The sequence below is a fragment of the Anomalospiza imberbis genome, chromosome 7 (genome assembly GCF_031753505.1).
Source record: "Anomalospiza imberbis isolate Cuckoo-Finch-1a 21T00152 chromosome 7, ASM3175350v1, whole genome shotgun sequence".
Taxonomy (NCBI): domain Eukaryota; kingdom Metazoa; phylum Chordata; class Aves; order Passeriformes; family Viduidae; genus Anomalospiza; species Anomalospiza imberbis.
This window is the reverse complement of record NC_089687.1, coordinates 22866109-22885301: the sequence shown is the minus strand read 5'-3', so window position 1 is coordinate 22885301 and position 19193 is coordinate 22866109. Positions and strand designations below refer to the sequence as shown.

Genomic DNA, 19193 nt, shown 5'->3' with positions numbered 1-19193 from the left:
CGCCGTCCCGACCGCCGTCGCTTCCGCCGCCCCGCACCCACACCGCACCCCACCGCATACACCGCACCCACACCGCACTGTACACCGCATACACCGCACACACACCGCACTGTACACCGCATACACCGCACACACACCGCACCCACACCGCACTGCACACACACCGCACCGCACTGTACACCGCACATGCACCGCACCGCGCACCGCACTGTACACCGCACTGTACACCGCACATACACCGCACCCACACCGCACTGTACACCGCACTGTACACCGCACCTACACCGCACTGTACACCGCACATGCACCGCACCGCGCACCGCACACACACTGCACTGTACACCGCACTGTACACTGCACACACACCGCACACACACTGCACACACACTGCACACACACCGCACTGTACACCGCACACACACTGCACACACACCGCACTGTACACCGCACACACACCGCACTGTACACCGCACTGTACACTGCACTGTACACCGCACTGTACACTGCACACACACTGCACTGTACACCGCACACACACCGCACTGTACACCGCACACACACTGCACTGTACACCGCACTGTACACTGCACACACACCGCACACACACTGCACACACACTGCACACACACCGCACTGTACACCGCACACACACCGCACTGTACACCGCACTGTACACTGCACTGTACACCGCACTGTACACTGCACACACACTGCACTGTACACCGCACACACACCGCACTGTACACCGCACACACACTGCACACACACCGCACTGTACACTGCACACACACCGCACTGTACACTGCACTGTACACCGCACTGTACACTGCACACACACTGCACTGTACACTGCACACACACCGCACTGTACACCGCACACACACTGCACACACACCGCACACACACCGCACTGTACACTGCACACACACTGCACACACACCGCACTGTACACCGCACTGTACACTGCACACACACCGCACACATACCGCACACACACTGCACTGTATACCTCACACGCACCGCACTGTGCATTGCACCACACACCGCACACACACCGCACTGTACATCGCACTGTACACCGCACCGCTCCCGCACTGCACACGCACCGCGTGGCTCTGCGGTGCCTGCAAAGACGGATGGAGGACAGGCAGCGCGCATTCTGCCTGCTGTTTTTCACAAGCAAATTAAATATGCAGAAATCCCCCCTCTCTTTCACATAAGCAGATGCAGTTGTCAAGTAGAAGGATGTGGTAACATTTGGTTCTTTTTCCATAGATCTAAACGGGCTGTGTTGAAGAAAGTAACATTCTCTATTCAGGAGTATTATCAGTGCCACACTGTTGGAAAAGATGGAAAGTGCAAGACAGGATTAAATCTTTGGAGTTTATTTGGCTGTCTGACAGGACAAGCTGCAGGATTTTCTCACTCAGATCCAAACAAAAATAAAGGCAAAACTAAGAGGTGACATAAGTAAGGTGAAGTGTTGGAGGGGACATACATTAAAAAGCTTCTTCTTTAGAGGTATGATAGCCTTACAAGGATTTACTATCACAACTGTCGACTTTGCAGTACTGCTGATGAATTTGAACTCGTTTCACAGAAACAAAAACTCTCATTCCCTGTATTAAAATATTGGTACAATTTCCAATACTCAGTACACCAGGTCACAAGGTTTATAGCTTTCCCAGAACACTGTAGTGCCAATGGGCAGATTTTAATTTCTGATTCTGGAAAGCTTTTAGATTTTGTTTGCCGGTCACTACCCCCTACTGGCATCGTGGTGTGCTGCAGTTGTTTTGCTTGACTAAATATCGTCCCCTACTAGTACACTACGACTTGTTTTTTCTTGTGCTTTTCACAGAGAAATTCTTGAAAAACAGTGAAACATACAAAAGAAAAAATATTCTGTGTGGGTTTCATCGTTTTGTTTATATTACTTGAATGTAAATTATATTAATTGAATCAAGCTATTAATTACATACACAGTCCTGTGTCCTGTGGTTTGGGGTTTTTTTTCTAGTTACTAAAGTACTTTAGAATTGTGTGGCTTTTTTTCCCCTATGATTTCTAGGAAACGTTTTGTGACATTCACTTTATACTGGAATTTCCTTCAATACATCATCAGCATATAGTAACTATGTTTTCCCAGTAAAATTGTAGTGAACAAATCATACAGATGTTAGTACAAGTTTTGAAAAGAAAGTTAACAAAGGACATCTAAATTAACTTTAGACAATGGGAAGAGTCAGTTCTGAAGGACAGAAGAGAAATGTGAACATGTCATTGCAGTAGTCTTCAGTACAAGAGCAGGTTTCTGTTGAAAAAGACAGGTTTTAGCAGGTTTGGAAGGAAACAGTAATGGTTTTTCAACTTCTGTCAAGAGATTCCAGGAACTGACTATTGACAACCCTCTTTCTAATGCTTTTCAATGGAACACAGCCTTGTGGAATTCAATGTCAATCTCATGTTCATTTTTAAAAAACTATATGAAAATAAATTTGGATCTTCTGGATATTGGAATTGCAAAGATATTCACATAGTTTAGAAGGAGTAAGTAGTTGTATATTAAATGATACAAAGAACTGCAACTCTCCATGATGCAAAAAGGATTTATATTTTACTTATTAAAGTGACACAAAGACAAAGTATACCTTGTGCATTTTATATTAGACATCATTTATGCTCCCATCCTCCTAGATTCTACTGGACTGCTTCCCTCTTTCAGACTGTTTAGAGTAATAAAGTGTCCTCCCAAATTACCAGATTTTCTCAAGTGGTTTTCCCAATTGCATTTTGAGGAGTGCTATTCCAGTGCCTTACACAGAGAAAACACACTGCACCTGAGAAATGCACTGACATTTCTCCTTCTGATTTTTTTAGGGCATCTTAGAGCATTTCTGCATGTGTACCCAAGGAAACCAGGTGCAACTGACTAAAGCCTGCACTGCTGTCTGAGTTGGCATTGTGCATCCCTGCTGACAAAAAGTGCATCATACCTCAGATGCATCAGATGTAAGATGCTTGTATCTCACTGCAGCATATCTATAAAATTACATTAGTGGCACAATACCATGGCATTGACAAAATCCATTTTTCTATTTTTGTCCTCCCACAAAAGGCTGAAACTAATCTACCTCAAGCCAACACATGAGGCTGTAGCCCAGAGTACCTTGTGCTTCTTTAACTTACCCTGCAGACAGAACAGAGACCTTAGTTTTCTCCTAACATCCATCAATGCACACCAGGCCAGGCTTCTGAACCAGGTTTTATCCAGGTTTTACAGCATGTCCAAAGCCTGTGCAAGTTACAGAACAGTCAAACCAGTGTGATCATCTTTGTCACATTTCATCTCTACGACGATTTCAGGTTTCACAGTTCTTTACAATTCAACTGTTACAGTAAAGTTTTCACTGTGTATTCCATGCAATGGAGACAACTACAGTTTTACTTTCTTCAGTCTTGACTGCTATTTGAGAGATTGTCAATATGCAAATTTCTGATGCAGTCAAATCCTATGCATAGAATCCCAGGACCTAGTTTATACCTAGGCTTACAGAAACACTAAATTGCTTTAAGTGTTTACATACAGAACTGCTACATAGTAGCCATTGTGTAGTAAACACTGGTTTGCGTGCTCAAACCAAACCTTACCACGGTAAAACGGTAAAAATTATCTGCATACAATTATTTCGCACCCAAGTTCCTCGCTTGAGAGCTGGGGGTAAGCGCCCGGCTGGCCTCCAGCAGTTCACGCGATTTCTTTGTGCAAGTGGAGTGTTTGTGCCAGCGCTGCAAAACCGCAAATGCAGTTCGGGCTCGGGGCAGCCCCGGGGGTCTCGGGGACACCGGGGGCGCGGCCGCCACCGGCGCTGTGACAGCGGCGGCTCAGCCTGAGGGGCTGCGCCCGCCGCCGTCTGTGAAACCCCTTTGCGTCACAGCTCCGGCAGCGCGCTCGGAAACGCTCTCAGAGCCTTGCCCTCGCCGAGATGCGCTGCCTCGTCATAGCCAAGCTACCTGCATGGAAAGAGGTCGGCTTCTTTAGAGGTGCGAGCAGCTCGGGGACGAATCCCTAGAGCGTGTCCTCCGACCTCCCCGCTTTCCGTCCCCTCGCCCTGCAGCACACTCGCCGCGGGTTCTGCAGCCGGGCGCCCTCCGCAAGTCGGGCGGGGCACGGTGCGGTGGCCGGGAGCGACCTTTCCCCGCCGCCGCGCACCGCCCAGGGCCCGGCTGGCTCCCGGCTCCCTCCTCCGCCCCCCGAGCGCCGGGGGCTGCTGCCGGGGCTGCCGCCGGGGCTGCGCCCCCGCCCCGGCTGCCCGCGCGCCTGCGCGCCGCCCCCGCTGCCCTATGGCCGATGTGTGCGGGCGGCGGCGGGGTTTCTCAATGGAGCGCCCGTCCTCCTGCGGCAGCATCCCTGCGCGCCGGGGAGAGTCCGAGAGCTGTACGAAACCCCGCCGAGAGCGGGGGCAAGCACGGCGCCCTGCCGCCACAGCGGCCCGAGACCCGCGGCGGCGAGGGAACTGCTGCTCAGCCTCCAAGGGCGCGGGCACCGGCACTGGGGGCCGAAATCCTTTGTCTATAGCTTCGTAAGCTGCCTTCGAGCTGCTCAAGCCGAAGCATCTACACGGAGCCCCTGAGGGTCACCCCTACTGCCGCGGGAGACGCGGCGGTCCTCCGGGACACACACGTAGCCCTTCCTCTCCTTCTGACACCCACGCACCAGCCTGCGCTATCGACTCGTGTCCCAAAAGTGCTCCCTCTCCTTGCAAGCACTGCCCGCACCCCGCGCCGTAAGGGGCAGCTGCAGGGACAGGGTCCCCGGCAGGTCGGAATCTCGTTTGGTTGAAGATTTGCCCGTATGTTTTCCCAGCCACCCGAGCTCCCATTCATGAATTTCTGAAGACGCCTTCATTCAGTGTTTGGTGAGCGCATGAAAAACATTTTCACGTGTTAAGATCCATGACTTGTTTTTTCAATCGCTTATGCGTAGGCATTGATATGGCAATCAAAAGTGCTCCACGTGCGCATAAAAATAACCCTTGTCCGTCTGCCGGTGGATACGGTCGGTTTCCGTCTGGCAGCCGGTGATGCCCGAGCGGACACCCAGGAGAGCCTGGGCGCGCCCGCTCCCACCGAACCGCCCCGGGGAGCAGCGGCTTGCGGCAGGAAGCCCCGGGTGGCTCTGGGCGGGCAGAGCCCGCTGTGCCCCTCACACCCCGCGGGAGCCGTGCGCGCCGGGCAGAGTCGGGGCTCCGTACGGGTGAGGCTATCCGCAAATCAACTCAGTGATTCAAGAAACGGAATTCACTCAGGATTCTTGGAAGGGCTCAGTTTTTCTGCTTGTCACCTGAAGTACTGAAGCAGCTCAGACAATAGGATAAATGAGAGCTCCTTAACGGGAGCGCTCCCATTACCTCCCGCTGCCTCTCCCCCGAACGAGCATCACAGACAAAAGGCCCCTCCTTTCCCCCACCGATGTTGTTGAATGAAACTCCCTAGCACAGCCCACCGCTGCCGGGGGTCCTCCCGCCGGGGAACGCTGCGCGCCCCGCCCGCCCTGCCGAGGCGGCTGCTGCCAGTCGGGCGGCAGTGCCCCCCCCCGCAGCGGGGTTTGCCAGCGCTCCCGCCAGCCCTCCCTCCTCCCCGCCTGCCCCCCCGCTCGGCTCACGCGTCCTCCCCTCCCTCCTTCTCAGTGGTCTGCCGGCTGGCTTACGCAGGAGCCGCCGCCAGCACTGACAGCACTTGGCAGAAGAGGTTTGCCCGAGCGCTCCCGGAGCATCTCCAGAGGTGCGGCGGCACCGCCTGCCCGACTCAGCAGGGGAGCGGCCCAGAACCGTGAACCGAGGTCAGCGCTGGAGAAAGGCTGAAACCGGGAAGCACAAAAAAATACCTATAAAGCTACAAATACTACTACTAATAATAATAAAGAGTGGTGGGCAGGAAAAGGAGGTCGCGGGGGAAAGCAGAAGACGAGAAGAAGGCGCGCCGTTGAGGAGCCCGGGCAAGGGGCAGAAGCGGCCCCTCGCCGGGGCTGCCGGCATCCCCCGTGCCCCGGGGCGGCCGTCGGGGCGGCAGCAGCAGCACGTGGCGGCGGCGGGGCATGGCCAGAGCGGGAGCTCCCGCGGCCTGAGCCGCCCCCGCCGCCGGCACCATGGCAGCCGCCGGCGATGCCGGCCTCGACGTGGCGGCGGTGGAAAGTTTCCTAGAGAGGCACCCGGAGCTGGTGGAGAAGTGGCTGCAGAGGAAGAACTCGCTCCCTAAAGCGCCTGCCGTCCCCGCCGCCCCCGCTGGCGGCCCTTCGGAGGAGCGGCGGAGCAGCGACGGCCCCGGCAGCAGCTGGGGGAGCGCGGGCGGCCCCGGCGGTCCCGGCCCCGGGGGGCTGCAGCGCCGAGCGTCCCAGAAGGAGCTGCGGAAGAGCTTCGCCCGCTCCAAAGCTATCCACGTTAACCTCACCTACGACGAGCATGTGCACGCCCGGGCGCAGGAGCCGCTGAGCAGCGTGCGGCGGCGGGCGCTGCTGCGGAAGGCCAGCTCCTTGCCCCCCACCACCGCCCACATCCTCAGCGCCCTGCTGGAGTCCCGCGTCAGCCTGCCCCAGTACCCCCCCACCGCCCTGGACTACAAGCGCTACCTCAAGGAGCACAACGAGCGCCAGTTCTTCCTGGAACTGGTCAAGGACATCTCCAATGACCTGGACCTCACCAGCCTCAGCTACAAGATCCTCATCTTCGTCTGCCTCATGGTGGACGCGGACCGGGGATCCCTCTTCCTCGTGGAGGGGACCTCCGCCGGCAAGAAGACCCTGGTGTCCAAGTTCTTCGACGTGCACGCCGGCACCCCGCTGCTGCCCTGCGGCTCCACCGAGGACAGCAACGAGGTGCAGGTGCCCTGGGGCAAGGGCATCATCGGCTACGTGGCGGAGCACGGAGAGACGGTGAACATTCCCGACGCCTACCAGGTAGGAGCCGGGGAGGCTCCCCCGGCCCGCGGCGGCGGAGGCGCGGACCGAGGAGCCCCCCATGGGCCGGCCCTGCCTCCCCCCGGGCGGCCCTCCCGCCGCAGCCTCGCCCGGGGTGGCCCGGCCGGGAGTGCCGCGGTGGGCGCGGGGCGAGTGCCGGGGGGACGCCGGGGAAAGCGGGAGGGGAAGCCCCGCCTGGGTGGCCGATGGGGCTAAAGGGGCGCTACAATGGCACAGCGGTGGTCTGGATTTCGCAGGAGCGATAAGCGCTTCATGTGTTTCTAAAGCATGTTTTGGAACCGGCTGAAGAAAAGTTTTTTAAAAAAATGCTCGTGACAGTCCCAGTGATGGTGTTCTTAAATTTCTGTCTCAATGTTCCCTGACTCTCCGCTGCTGAAAAAATCTCATTGCTTTTAAAAGAGCATTTATTTTCACCTTTGCATATGCCCACTCAGCCCAAATGGTATGTGTTTTCAAAAGCACTCCTAGCAGTGATACAGCCCGTGTCTTGTTATTCTCCAGCAAAGACTTTCCCCACCTTTTACTTCTTTAGTGGCTTCAGTGTAAATTGTGAAAATGTAGTTCTGGCTTCAAGGTAGACATTGACCCCTGGCTTCAGTGGGGACAGACGAGCCTTTGCCCGAATGTGTCAATGTGTCAATGTAGAGCACAGCCTTCAGTTTCCTGGCTTGAAATTAGCCTCTCTTTCGGGTGGTCTAGTATTTATTTGTGCAAGACACTATCAGGAATTGAAGGTTCTTGAGAAAATGAAGAACCACAAAGTGACACCTTTTCTCAGTTAGAATCTTGGTAAGCTTGAGAAAGGTGGGAGATGTATATCTCAAAGAATTTTAGTAGTAAACATTCTCCAGTGTCTTATTTTAATCTACAGTAATAACAAAACCAATAAACATTAAAAAACTGATGATGCTTTGCAGCAGACTACAAGGAAAAACCTTGAAAAATAAGATTTGGTTGGTTTTGGTTTTTAAATACAGAAGAAGAACCAGGGTATATGTATTTTTCCCAACCCACACATTTTAAAGCGAATGGTAAAAATGCTCAGACTAAAATGAGTATTGGATCACCTTTGAAAAAATTTCAACTGGCTTTCTTCCTTTATCTTTTTCCCTTTTCTGCATTACACACTTTTTCTTGCAATCTGATTTTGTTACTTTCACTCATAGAATGGCGCAATTCCCAGAATATCTGCTGTTGTAGGTGAAGCAGTATGTTCTCCATAGTCCCAGCTTGCTAAACAGATAAAGGATATCTGAGTTTGGCTAGGAAGGAACTTGATCCCTCCTTCTAAACTCTGGATAGCTCCAGACACTCTTTTTTTGGATGTGAGCATGCCACTGAAAGGGCATTGTTTTCTAGCCCTAGGGACTTACATAGTTTTATTTTTTAATTTTTTCTTCAGTATTTGTTCACTTTGTGTTCACTTCCCTGTGAAAAAGTCCAGCTTCTTAGAACAGTTTATTTTCTGTTTCATCCACAGAGAAAAGTGAAAAGCAATCCATCCAGTTGCCATTCCCGGTGCTATTTGTGTTACACTTTTGTCTGGCTCTTATTCAAAATCAATTTAAATATCATAAATAATACAATTCATTGTATCTTTAAGCCCTAAGTACATTAGTTGCAGTAGATGGGCAAGTTCTAATCCAAGTCCATTCTGTAATTACATCAAATGCAACTTCCAACTTTCAGTGGAGCTACTTTGATTTACTTTAGTGCAAATGAAACTTAAAACCTTCCAACTGTAATGAAAGTTTTGCTGGATAATAAAACAGGGCCCTGCTTTCAGTTACGTTTCAGAGTTAGTACAGTTTATCTTCTCTTACTTGGCAAGGATATACATCCAATGTGCATCATCAAAAGGAGACATTTCTAATTGAATGGTATAAAGAGCTCTATGGAACCCAGGTACCTGTGCGTGAAGAGGTGACAGCTGTTCCATTTCAGATCGTTGTAGTGCTCGCAATGGAGCACTTTAAAAATTAATAAATATGATAATATTATTTTCTGCCACTGATGATGAAAGTGTTTAATCAACTGTCACATAAAAAACCAGCACCACCAGGAAACTGTCAGGTGGAGCTGAAGAAAAGGGGTGACAGAAGAGCACCATTTTTTTGTCCATTGAAGAGAGTTTCTACACTGATGCTGTTTGGCAAGAAAAGGCCTTACACAAGGTCAGAGGAACTTTTAGATTAATTTAAACTTCTTTTGCTTTGTTTTTTTTTTTTTTTTAATTAACAAACTTATTTAAAATAGGTAAACATTTTTCTATATCATCAGTTAGTTTACTGTACTGGGAAATTTATTATTATTCAACCATCTCTATTTTCTCAGAGCCTGATCAAATACCCTTTGGAATTCTACCACTGAGTACAAATTGGGTTGCCTGCTTGTACTGTCAGCTGTGACTGACATTAATGGAACTTCAGTGCAATCAACATTACAATTAAATGCTGTCATGTCTTGTAATGTGTTCCATGCAGGCAGTCCCCTGTGCCCATCAGACTGATTATTTCAGGAAGTATTTGTAAATTACTTGTTGTGCCATTATCAGAGACAGCATGCTATTTCAATTATACATTTATTCTTCTCTAAAGAAAAAAATACAAAAAAACATTATTAGATGGGGCTTTTCCACAGTCCAGGTGATTGTTATTGTTGTTGAGTGGGACTTTCAAAATCTGCTCATGTGAACAATCTTTCTTAATTCAATAAACATACATAGATACAAGGTTTGGAATTAATATCGCATATTGAGGACTGTATAATAATAGCTTCTTTTAATACTAAACAATGATCACATAAGATCTCACAGCAGTTTAATTTATGAAGTTCAGCTTTGACTGAATAAACTTTTGGAGGCTCGCAGCAATAGAGAATTCAACAAATAATTTATGGAAGGGTTCAGATGAATATTATATAACTGATTCAAAAGTTGCACAATTTCATTCACGGCATTAAAAGCTTTATTTATTGCATTGCAAAGTCATTTGATGAAAGTGAGTTTATAATTTTAGCTGCAACATGCATGATCTGATATGCAAGTGTTAGCAGTACAGAGAATTTGAGAAAAGGAAAGCAATTAGATACTTTCTTTCATTTTCATTTTGAAGCCAGTCTAAAACTGTTTCTCCTGAAATTAATCCAGCTGAATTGTAAATCAAAATTTCAGTCACTTAAAATTCTAAAATAAGGCCTTGGACGCTCCCATATGTAAATTTTGGGAAGTATTTCTGACTACTTTTTCATATGGGAATAATGAACTATATCTTGAGCACACATGTTGGAAGAAGAATCAGATCTTACTGGCAAGGAAATTTGGGGCCTAAATGTCCATTGAGGCTCCTTTTGACAGAGAATAGATGTAGCTTCCATCATCATATATGAAGACTATTAAGCCCATTTTAAGTACATAGACAGAGATCATTACCTGTAGTTCTTAGAAGCTATTTTCAAATTTAAAGATTTTTCCCATTTGAAGCTGTTCATTTTTTCATGTCATCCATTCTTCTTACAGGACATCCATGGTGTTTAGCTGAAATTCCTGATAATTTAAATGTTGTTCCTCCATCTCTTAGAGCAGTATTATATAATAAACATTTTAAATTACAAGTAATGTTTGGTTACTGTTATACCATTAGCTGTGCAAAAATTAGGAAACAATTTAATAGCATCCCAAATCCTTCTAACTAGTGGAAAAAAATATTACCCTCTAGAATAGTAAACATATATCAGAAAGTGGTGAAATATGTGTTCTGCCATTTTCCAGTGTCAGCAGAATAAAGTTTCTGCACATCCTATGTTAACTTCAGAATTTTAAAAGTAGCTTTAAAAGACAGAAGACAAAAATGGCCTACCAGATGGATGTTTTAATAAAGCATGTAGCATAGAGGAGAAATATTAAATGGAGTCATGCTAAGACATGAGATTTGTAAGTTAGAGAAAGTGCCATAAAATATGACCAATTATTTTTCAATATAGCTCAAGTCCTCAAAAAGAAAATACAACCACACTACTGCAACTGAAATCAAGGAAAGTAAAACATAAATTGAGCTCTCTTTGTCCGGGACTTGCCTGTTATCTCTTTCAAGCTTAGGCCAAGTGTGACACAGTTAATGCACACACCACTCTTCACAGCAAGTTTCAAACATCCTTTAATACCTAGGTACAGGCATGGGCATCGTCTTTTTCAAGCCCTCCTGGTGAGCTCTGAGCATTCAGTGTCTCCTGCTGTGCCAGGACAGCATCACAGAATTACTGTTCAGAGATGCAGACCTTTGAGCCTGGGAGGGCCCGTGTGGGGCTCCTTTGGGTGCAGAAGGTCAAGAAGAGGCATGACATGAGCCACGTTTCCTTACACAGGGTAGCTGTTTGTCATTAGCAGTATTAACAGCAGATCTCTCTCAGTTTCAAAGAGCAGTTAAAGAACTAAAACCCCAGAGCCTGGGGGGTTCAGCTCTGAAAGTGGGCAGCACTTAGTTCTACTCAGCAGCATTGGACAGTGGCACCAACAGCTCTACAAATTTCAGTGTTGACTCTTAACAAGGAGAGAGGTTGCTCTTAAGAGAGCAAAGGTCATAAGACCCGGCAAGCAAAATAGACAGTGGTTTTAAAAATTTACATGTAATACAGAAAAAAAGATAAAGAGATTTTCTTTGCTGTACATTAAATATGACTAGGAAGTACTACGGGGAAGGCAGGAAATAACTGCAGCAGTAAAGACTAAGATGCTCTGATGTGCTTTGCATAAAAGGACACTCCAGCCGATCATGCAAAATTTAGGAAAACTTGAGATTTTATGTACAAGTCCATAAACTGGTGAAGAAGTGTTGAAATTATCCCTGTGTCTGAGCCCACTAGCTGTGAACATGCCCTTCATGCTTCATGTCACAGTGGTGCTGGCCTGGGAAAGAGGTATCTTTCTACAGGAGGCAGGTGCTGGAAAGGAAAGGCAGAGAGCCCTCAGGGCAGTAGCTGAGGATGTGTCTTCACCTCCTGTCACCTCCCTCACTCCATAAGTCTTCTCGAGGAGCAGTGTCTTGACTGATGCATACAATGTCCCAAGACCTTCCCAGGTCCACCATGACTCTCTGGAGATGCCTGCCAGGGGCAGGAGCTCCTAGCTGACACCAGGAACACGTAGAGGGACACTTGTCCAAAGCAAAGGCTCAGTTGTTTCGTGTCCCCGTGCTGCTGCTGTTGGATCCCCAGGACAGACAGGGCTGTGCAGTGCAGCATACACTGCTGGTGGCAGCCCTCAGGCATGGTGAGGAGTCACACCTTCCCTCCAACTTGTGTGAGCAGGTGAGGCTGCCTCCCCCACCAGGCAGGCAGTGGCCTGGCCCCTAGGGTTGCTGTCATTACTCCCTGGATCCTCAGCAGCTGCTTGCTCCCCCAGGTAGTGTCCACCGTGGATCTGCTGCTGAGATATTTGGGATGAGCAGTAGGTGGCCCAGCAGTGGCTGTGCTCAGGGTGCCCAGGTGGGGCTTCTTTGTCACAAGTCCCTGCACTAGTCCCCAGCTCACCCTCCTGCAGCAGGTCCCTGGGCTGCTGGCCCTGCAGAGCTTTGGCAGGAAAAACTTTTTGGAGAGCTGGGGGGGTTTTCCATTTGATAAGCTGATAGACATTAACTGGTTTGTTGCTCAGCCAATCCATCCATCTGAAGAGTACAGTTTTTTTTTGCCTCAGACATTCTAAAATGTCTTTGTAGAAAAGATATTAAACTGGTGACATTCTGTGCCCTATAGTTCCCCATGAGAAAGTAGTAGGTATATTTATGAAAGCAGGTCAGTGACAAGGAGAAAAAAATGCAGGATTTGGCCCTTCAGATTTTAGTTGAGGTCCTGTTACAAGCACGAGACTGAGTAAAGCTGTAGTTTTGTGTGGGAAATGATTTTGGTATGTTCTTCTTAATTGGCTTTCAGTTTTTCAAAACAAATGGATATTTCATTTTGGTTATTTACAGTTGTATGCTATTGCATAACTTTTCTATAGAATAACAAGTTTAAGTATACATGCATCGTTATGCAAGTTAATTTGTTTTACTTTTCTAAAATAATCCTATTGGCAGACTTTGAAAAATAAATGAAAGTAATGGCTCGGGAGTTATGTGTTAACAGGGCAACAGCAACACTGTGCAGTCTGAGCTTCATGTCTCTAGAGTGCACACTTCAAAACGAGCGCTGCTTCGACAATAACAAACGCTGCTACTTTATCACAATAAGACTGCTGCTGTAACACTTGAAAGTGTGTTGCCCACCTGAGTAATCTCCAGCAGGTGCTAGGTTTAAACCCGTACTCAGATTTCTCTTGAAACACCCAGGAGTCTTGTTGGTTTCCTGGCTCAGAGGAGTATTAGCTTTCCAAAGCCATGTGTGTGTACATGTCTTGTATAAAGAATCATTACTATTTAGGAGGTCAGCACTGAGCCCTGGGAACATGGGCATGGTTATAGCTGGTGCCCAGTGGGGCATCATCAGGGCTGGTACAGGAGGGGAGGAAGAACCACCACAGATGTCATCTCTAACTATTGAAAATTAGAGAGAAAATACTTTTCTTTGTAAACAATTTATTTAATAGTGATACAATCAGACTGGAAGTGCACAGAATCTGCTGTACGTAAGGCCACCACTTAACTCACTGCTGTGCTATTGGTCATCTCTGGAGTTTGTTTTGAAGGAAGAAAAGAAAATCCTTATGTGATGGATCTAGCTAATGTCCTACAGAGGAATATTTTCTGACCCCTACTGCTGATCAGTTCAGACTATGAAGCATGAGCTGTAATTATGCTTATTAGCTAGGCACTCATGTTTGCAGACTTGCTAGTGCTCATAAAGTCTTTTCTTCCTGTTTAAGACTATTATATTCTTTTTTCACATTAACTTTGTGCAAGTCACAATTAGAAAAACATGCATTGTTGCTAATGTCCATTGTCAAACTAATAACTGAAGCAGTGCTCAGAAAGAGGGCTCATATGACTTACGAGACACTCCCACCAATCAAACTAAACAAAGCCCCAAACTCCTGACATATGCGGGAGGAAAAAAATACATCAAAAAAGTTTTAGTATTGAATTGTTGCAAATCAACACCTTTTCTGTTTTTACAAATCAAGCTACTTTATATATTCAGACTATAAGTCTTAGTTTTAAATCTGGAGCTTAAAAATTTTTGAGGATCAATGTTACCTCCTTTTATAAGAATTGTTTGGGAGTAAAGAAATGAGTTGGCTGAGCTGTTTCATGTGTCCTATCTATTGTAGTAATTTTTTTCCTATAAGAAATATTGCTGTATAAATAGTCACAATATAACTGGACTGTGCTTATTTACTTGGGAGAATTAGGTTTGCAATGCTGCTGCCTGGTACTAGTTTGCTCTCCTGCTGCCTTTGTCTCTGGGGATTTAGGGATTTTGGGGGAGATGACAGGAATAGCTGCAGCAGTCCTTACATGGAAGTCTTGTCAGAGATTGCTTTATAACTTGTGTTTTATATGTGAGTTTCTTGTCTACAAGGTTTCCCCTTATCTCCTTTAGTGGTTTATTGCTTGGGTTTTGTTTCCTGTTTATACACAATGTAATTTGCACCATATGTGATTTTTAGAAAAGTGTATCTAGAACAGACTGCATGCCCTAATTTTTTAAATTTGTATTTAGCTTTTTTTAATGTTATGCTTTGAATCTAGAGAATTTGCTGTCTTTTAGATTGCTCTTTTAGCTTTCTTGCTCTTTTTTCTTTCTATAAAAGCTTATGTATTATACTTACAGGAAGTGTGATTAGGAAAGTGAATCGAGTTATGAAATCTTCCATCTTCAATTTCTTTCTTTTTGTAAAGGCTCTTGGCTTTCTATAAATTCACTCAAACTTGTCTATCTGATGCAGTTTGGTACTCCAGTAATACTGGCAGGTAATACTCAGGTGTTAACGATGCTGTCATAATACTTGTATTAGTTATTTTTTATGCAACTTAGCAACTTAATCAGGAACTTAAATACAGTATAATCTAGGAAACTTTGATGCAACTTTGTGTGATTTTTTTTTTAATAGAGCCCTTTATTAAAAAAAAAAAACAAAGCAACAACAAAAAATGGGGCTGTAAATGGTAAAATATAATAGGCCAGGCCTGTTAATAGAATATTTTTTGTAGTGTTCTCTTCTGTGTCATGAAAAGATTTGAAAGGTGTTTCAAATAATAAAATCAAAAATATCTTTCTCTTTTAGCTGTCAACTTTGGCTGAGGCATTTGGTGCATTTCACTAGATTAAACACTTTTCCTCAGATACTGAAGAAAGAGGAAGTGGCTTTGTCATGAAGACTTAATTCCTGGAAATGTTATCAAGCAGGTTTCATCCTCCATTATAATATTTGATTCTTAGCTAACTTGGGTTAGGGTTATACTTTTTTCTTTTTTACTAAATCATGGTAATAATGCTCACATAAAAATTACTGGTTTTGATAAGGTTATAAAAAGACATCTTTTCAAGTTCAAAGAGTTATCTTATGTTGAAAAAAACAGAAAAGCACAGTGAAACTTGTATGTTTGCTAACAATGTATGAACTACCAACTTTAACTGAAAATCAACATGGAAAAGCAGTTGGTGAAACTGCTCAGAAGCCAAAACTTTAGCTGACAGTTGAGATTCTGATAATATATGATTCTAGGACTCTAATGGGAAAAAAAAAACTTTCTGTACCTTAATCTGGTCTTCTACAGAATAAAACCATGAAGATATTTATCTGTTCTCATTCACTGGCAATCTTCAAATATATCCAAAAACCTGGGACTGCATTGCTCCTGTGCAGGTTAACTGGATTACCAGCACTTGGATTGATGGATCAAACTTGCTCTCTTCTATGTCTTTACTTCATTCACCTTTCACAAGGCAACACTGACAGTCAGTAAATATTCTTAAGGCTAGGATAGGGTTTGTCCTACAGAGTAACTTTTCCTTGATGGCAGATGTGAAATTCCAGTTAAAAATGCCTCAGCCTTCACATTTTTAATTTCTCTGTGTAGAAAACTCATTATATAGAACCAAAGCAGTATCTAGTAATTCTTTAAACAGTCAGTGGAAGACTTTAATTAATGAGTGTTCTTGTATGAAAATACTTTAAGTACTATTACAGTTATGGTGAAGTCTCTCTCTCAAAAGCTTTTATCTAGTCTGCCCCTGATGTCTGATTATATATCTTAATCGTAAAAACCTTAAAAGCAAGTGCTGCATTGCTGTCATAAACACTGGGACTCCTTACTACCCAGGGCCCTGGTGCAAATGAGACCCTGTTGTGTTGCAGGCTGGTCCAACATGTGGGATAATAGAGTTTGTATCTCAAAACGTTTGCAATCTGACAGATTGCAAAACCTCTGATTTACCAGCTTTGTTGTCAGCTCATAAACAGGCCTCCTTGCTCAAGCTTACTACCCTGTGAGGAGAGTGACGTATAAATATTGTCCATTCTTGGCCATCACAGTTCATACCTGGGCATTCAAGTTGTTTTTGGTACTGTTAAACTCACTAAAACCACTCTCTTAGATCTTGCCATGTACGTCCTATTATGACAATAACTGATGAAAGAAGAGAGTGTGGGGATAAGAGGTTTGGAACATAATGCAGGTCATCCAGTCACTGTTTTCTGTGCATAATGCATAGTTCAACAATATCAATGTTTCCAGGAACAGCATTTTATTTTTTTCACTTATATGTCTCTCCTCATCACTTATTCAAATGTCACCCAAATGAAATTCTGGCGTGCTTTTCCCCAGAAGAGTAGGGGTAGGTTCACTTCACATCTTGATGATTCTCAGCTTTTACCAAGTTATTGAATTTTTTGTCAATAGTGCCTCATTTTTCTAATTAAATGCATTAACTTTCTTAGACTACTGTACCTTTAGTTTCGGCTCCAAGACATAATATCCTTCTGCAAAAGGTCATCCAATTCTCTAGCATCAGTTGATATAATCTGATACCCTTCTTCCTCCTAGGGTGGAGGTTCCAGGGAGAGAGACAAACAGAAAACTTCCATGAGCTGCCTGAAAAAAGAAACAATGCAGCAGAACGAGCTGTACATTAAAGGAAATACCAACACTTTTCAGGCTGCTAACCCCCCTTGTGTCTCTGCTACTCCATAGCATCCGTGAAGGAGCAGTGGCTCCATAGCTGGTCGTTGCATCTGTTGCTAACTCTGCCAGCTCTACAGCATGCATCTCATTCAGACAGGTTCACCAGCCCCTGTCCTGTGTGCCACACACTCTGCAGATCAAACAGCACTTCTTATGTTAATCTTGAGGCCTGCTGGAAAGGCAGTGACTACATATACCACATGCATGGAGTGTATTCAGATGAGAAAATTTCAACTCACTTTTGGTGTGACCAACAGCTGTTTTGGATTTTTCAGCTAAACTGCCCCTTGAAAGTTTACTTTTTTGTAAAGCCCACTAGGTGTCAATCAACAACAGTATTGCTACTCAAGGCACACTGTTGTTTCAGTGTTCTCCCCATGTATTCTGCTTTGCTTGGTACAAAATTAGTAGAGGAGGGATTGTCTCTTCAGTAGCAAAAGACATCAATATTTTAGCAACAGCAAGTATTCCAAATAGTAGTTCAGACATTACCAGGCAGTACTGGAAGAAATATTTTATTTATTCATTAGTGAAGCCTACTGTGTGATAATTGCACTGCATTTTCCCTTCTTCTGTTGTAGAAGAACTGTATCTTTCTGGGCAGGATTCTCTATGATGCACAACAGTTCAGCTTCTATTGAACTTGATATAAAAGTGTTCAGAAGCATATGGAAAGATCACAAGATCAGACAGATCTGCGTCCTTGATGCTGTTATTAAAAAACATCCATCATGGGAGTTGTGGCTCTCCCAAAGAAGTTGTTGGGTACATTTGGTATTAGTTCCTTCTGGTTGAGATGTTGGAAAATGTGCGATAAGTAATAAAGTAGACAAATGTATATGTTAATCTTTTTAATGGGTAAAAATAGATCATTTCTAAATCATGTCTCAAAGTGAAGAAACTGTTTCTATAGCATCTGGAATTTACAACAGGGAAATAAAAATAGATAAAAATTTGTCAAGAAAAGAAATTGTCAGTTTTTAGTGTCAGTAAAAAATGATTGAATTGCTCATCACAATCAAATTAAGGATGGTGTGGATTGTTTTCATGACTTGAGACAAATATGGGCATTCTTTCATAGCCAGTATTGTTTAAACTTTTGAAAACAAAAAGTTGTGCCTAGTTTTGTACAACAGCTTAGTTCCCTTATGTTAGGAGAGTCTGAGCTGGCTTTAACTATTGCCTGCAGCACAGTGCTAACTTCACCCTTAGGAAGGGTGAACAGAGGAACAGAGCTGCTGCCAGTGAAAAGCAGTAATTTCCTCTCTGGCTGATAGAAGAGCTGTTGAAGACTGTGCTCTACCAAGATGAACAAAAGTTATGTCAGCACTACCTCTTAAGTTTTTATCCTCTTTTGAGTTACTTTATGATCTGCAATTTGGGGTTTACTGTTCCAGAGAATGGATTGCTGCACAGTGCCTTTTTTGAACAGGGACATTCCTGTACTTAGTTTTCCAGAAAGAGCTGAGGTTTTGACTTCATTTCTTTGAGAATGTGTTTCTACTGGATCCAGTCCACATAACCAGCCATACTTGAGCAGACAGAAATGGGCCAAAAAGAGTCTCCATTTACTTGAGAGAGACATCGTGAGCATCTGCAGATTATGGGTGTGAAATGGCAGCAGGGCCTAGCAGACGTGTATGTATGGTCACGTTACTCATGGCAGGTATCAGCCTCTGCTGGCATTCTTCTAATTGAGGTAGAAACGTGGGACTTCAGTGAATATGATTATGTAATGGTAAATCTTTTACTGATCCCCTGAGAAAAGTGAGGAAAGACAGCTAATAAAGAATGGGCTGATAACAGAGAAACAACAGTCTAATGCTACTGAAAAATACTGTATCGGACATTGAGAAAAGTACTTTGCTGTCTGAAGAAAGCTTAGATACAGGAAGTGTATGTTAATGTTTCCTTATTTCCTTTTGAAGGATCGACGCTTTAATGATGAGATTGACAAACTGACTGGATACAAGACAAAGTCACTCTTGTGCATGCCCATAAGAAATAGTGATGGAGAGATTATTGGTGTTGCCCAAGCAATAAATAAGACTCCAGGAGGTGCCCCTTTTTCTGATGATGATGAAAAGGTAAGGTTACTT

The 19193-nt window shown here is 45.0% G+C and overlaps 1 protein-coding gene across 2 annotated transcripts in view; it reads left to right on the top strand.

Annotated features, from left to right (window-relative positions):
* The first annotated feature begins 6015 nt into the window (after positions 1-6015).
* PDE11A (phosphodiesterase 11A) overlaps positions 6016-19193 on the top strand; it is a 107488-nt gene continuing 94310 nt past the window's right edge. Inside the window, exons 1-2 of one of the 2 annotated variants that reach the window (XM_068195983.1) lie at positions 6016-6955; positions 19023-19181. In XM_068195983.1, the coding sequence (XP_068052084.1) occupies positions 6149-6955; positions 19023-19181 (966 nt within the window). In that variant the 5' untranslated portion in view covers positions 6016-6148. Of the gene's footprint in view, positions 6956-19022; positions 19182-19193 lie in introns of those variants that run through there. The other variant, XM_068195984.1, reaches the window with a different exon arrangement.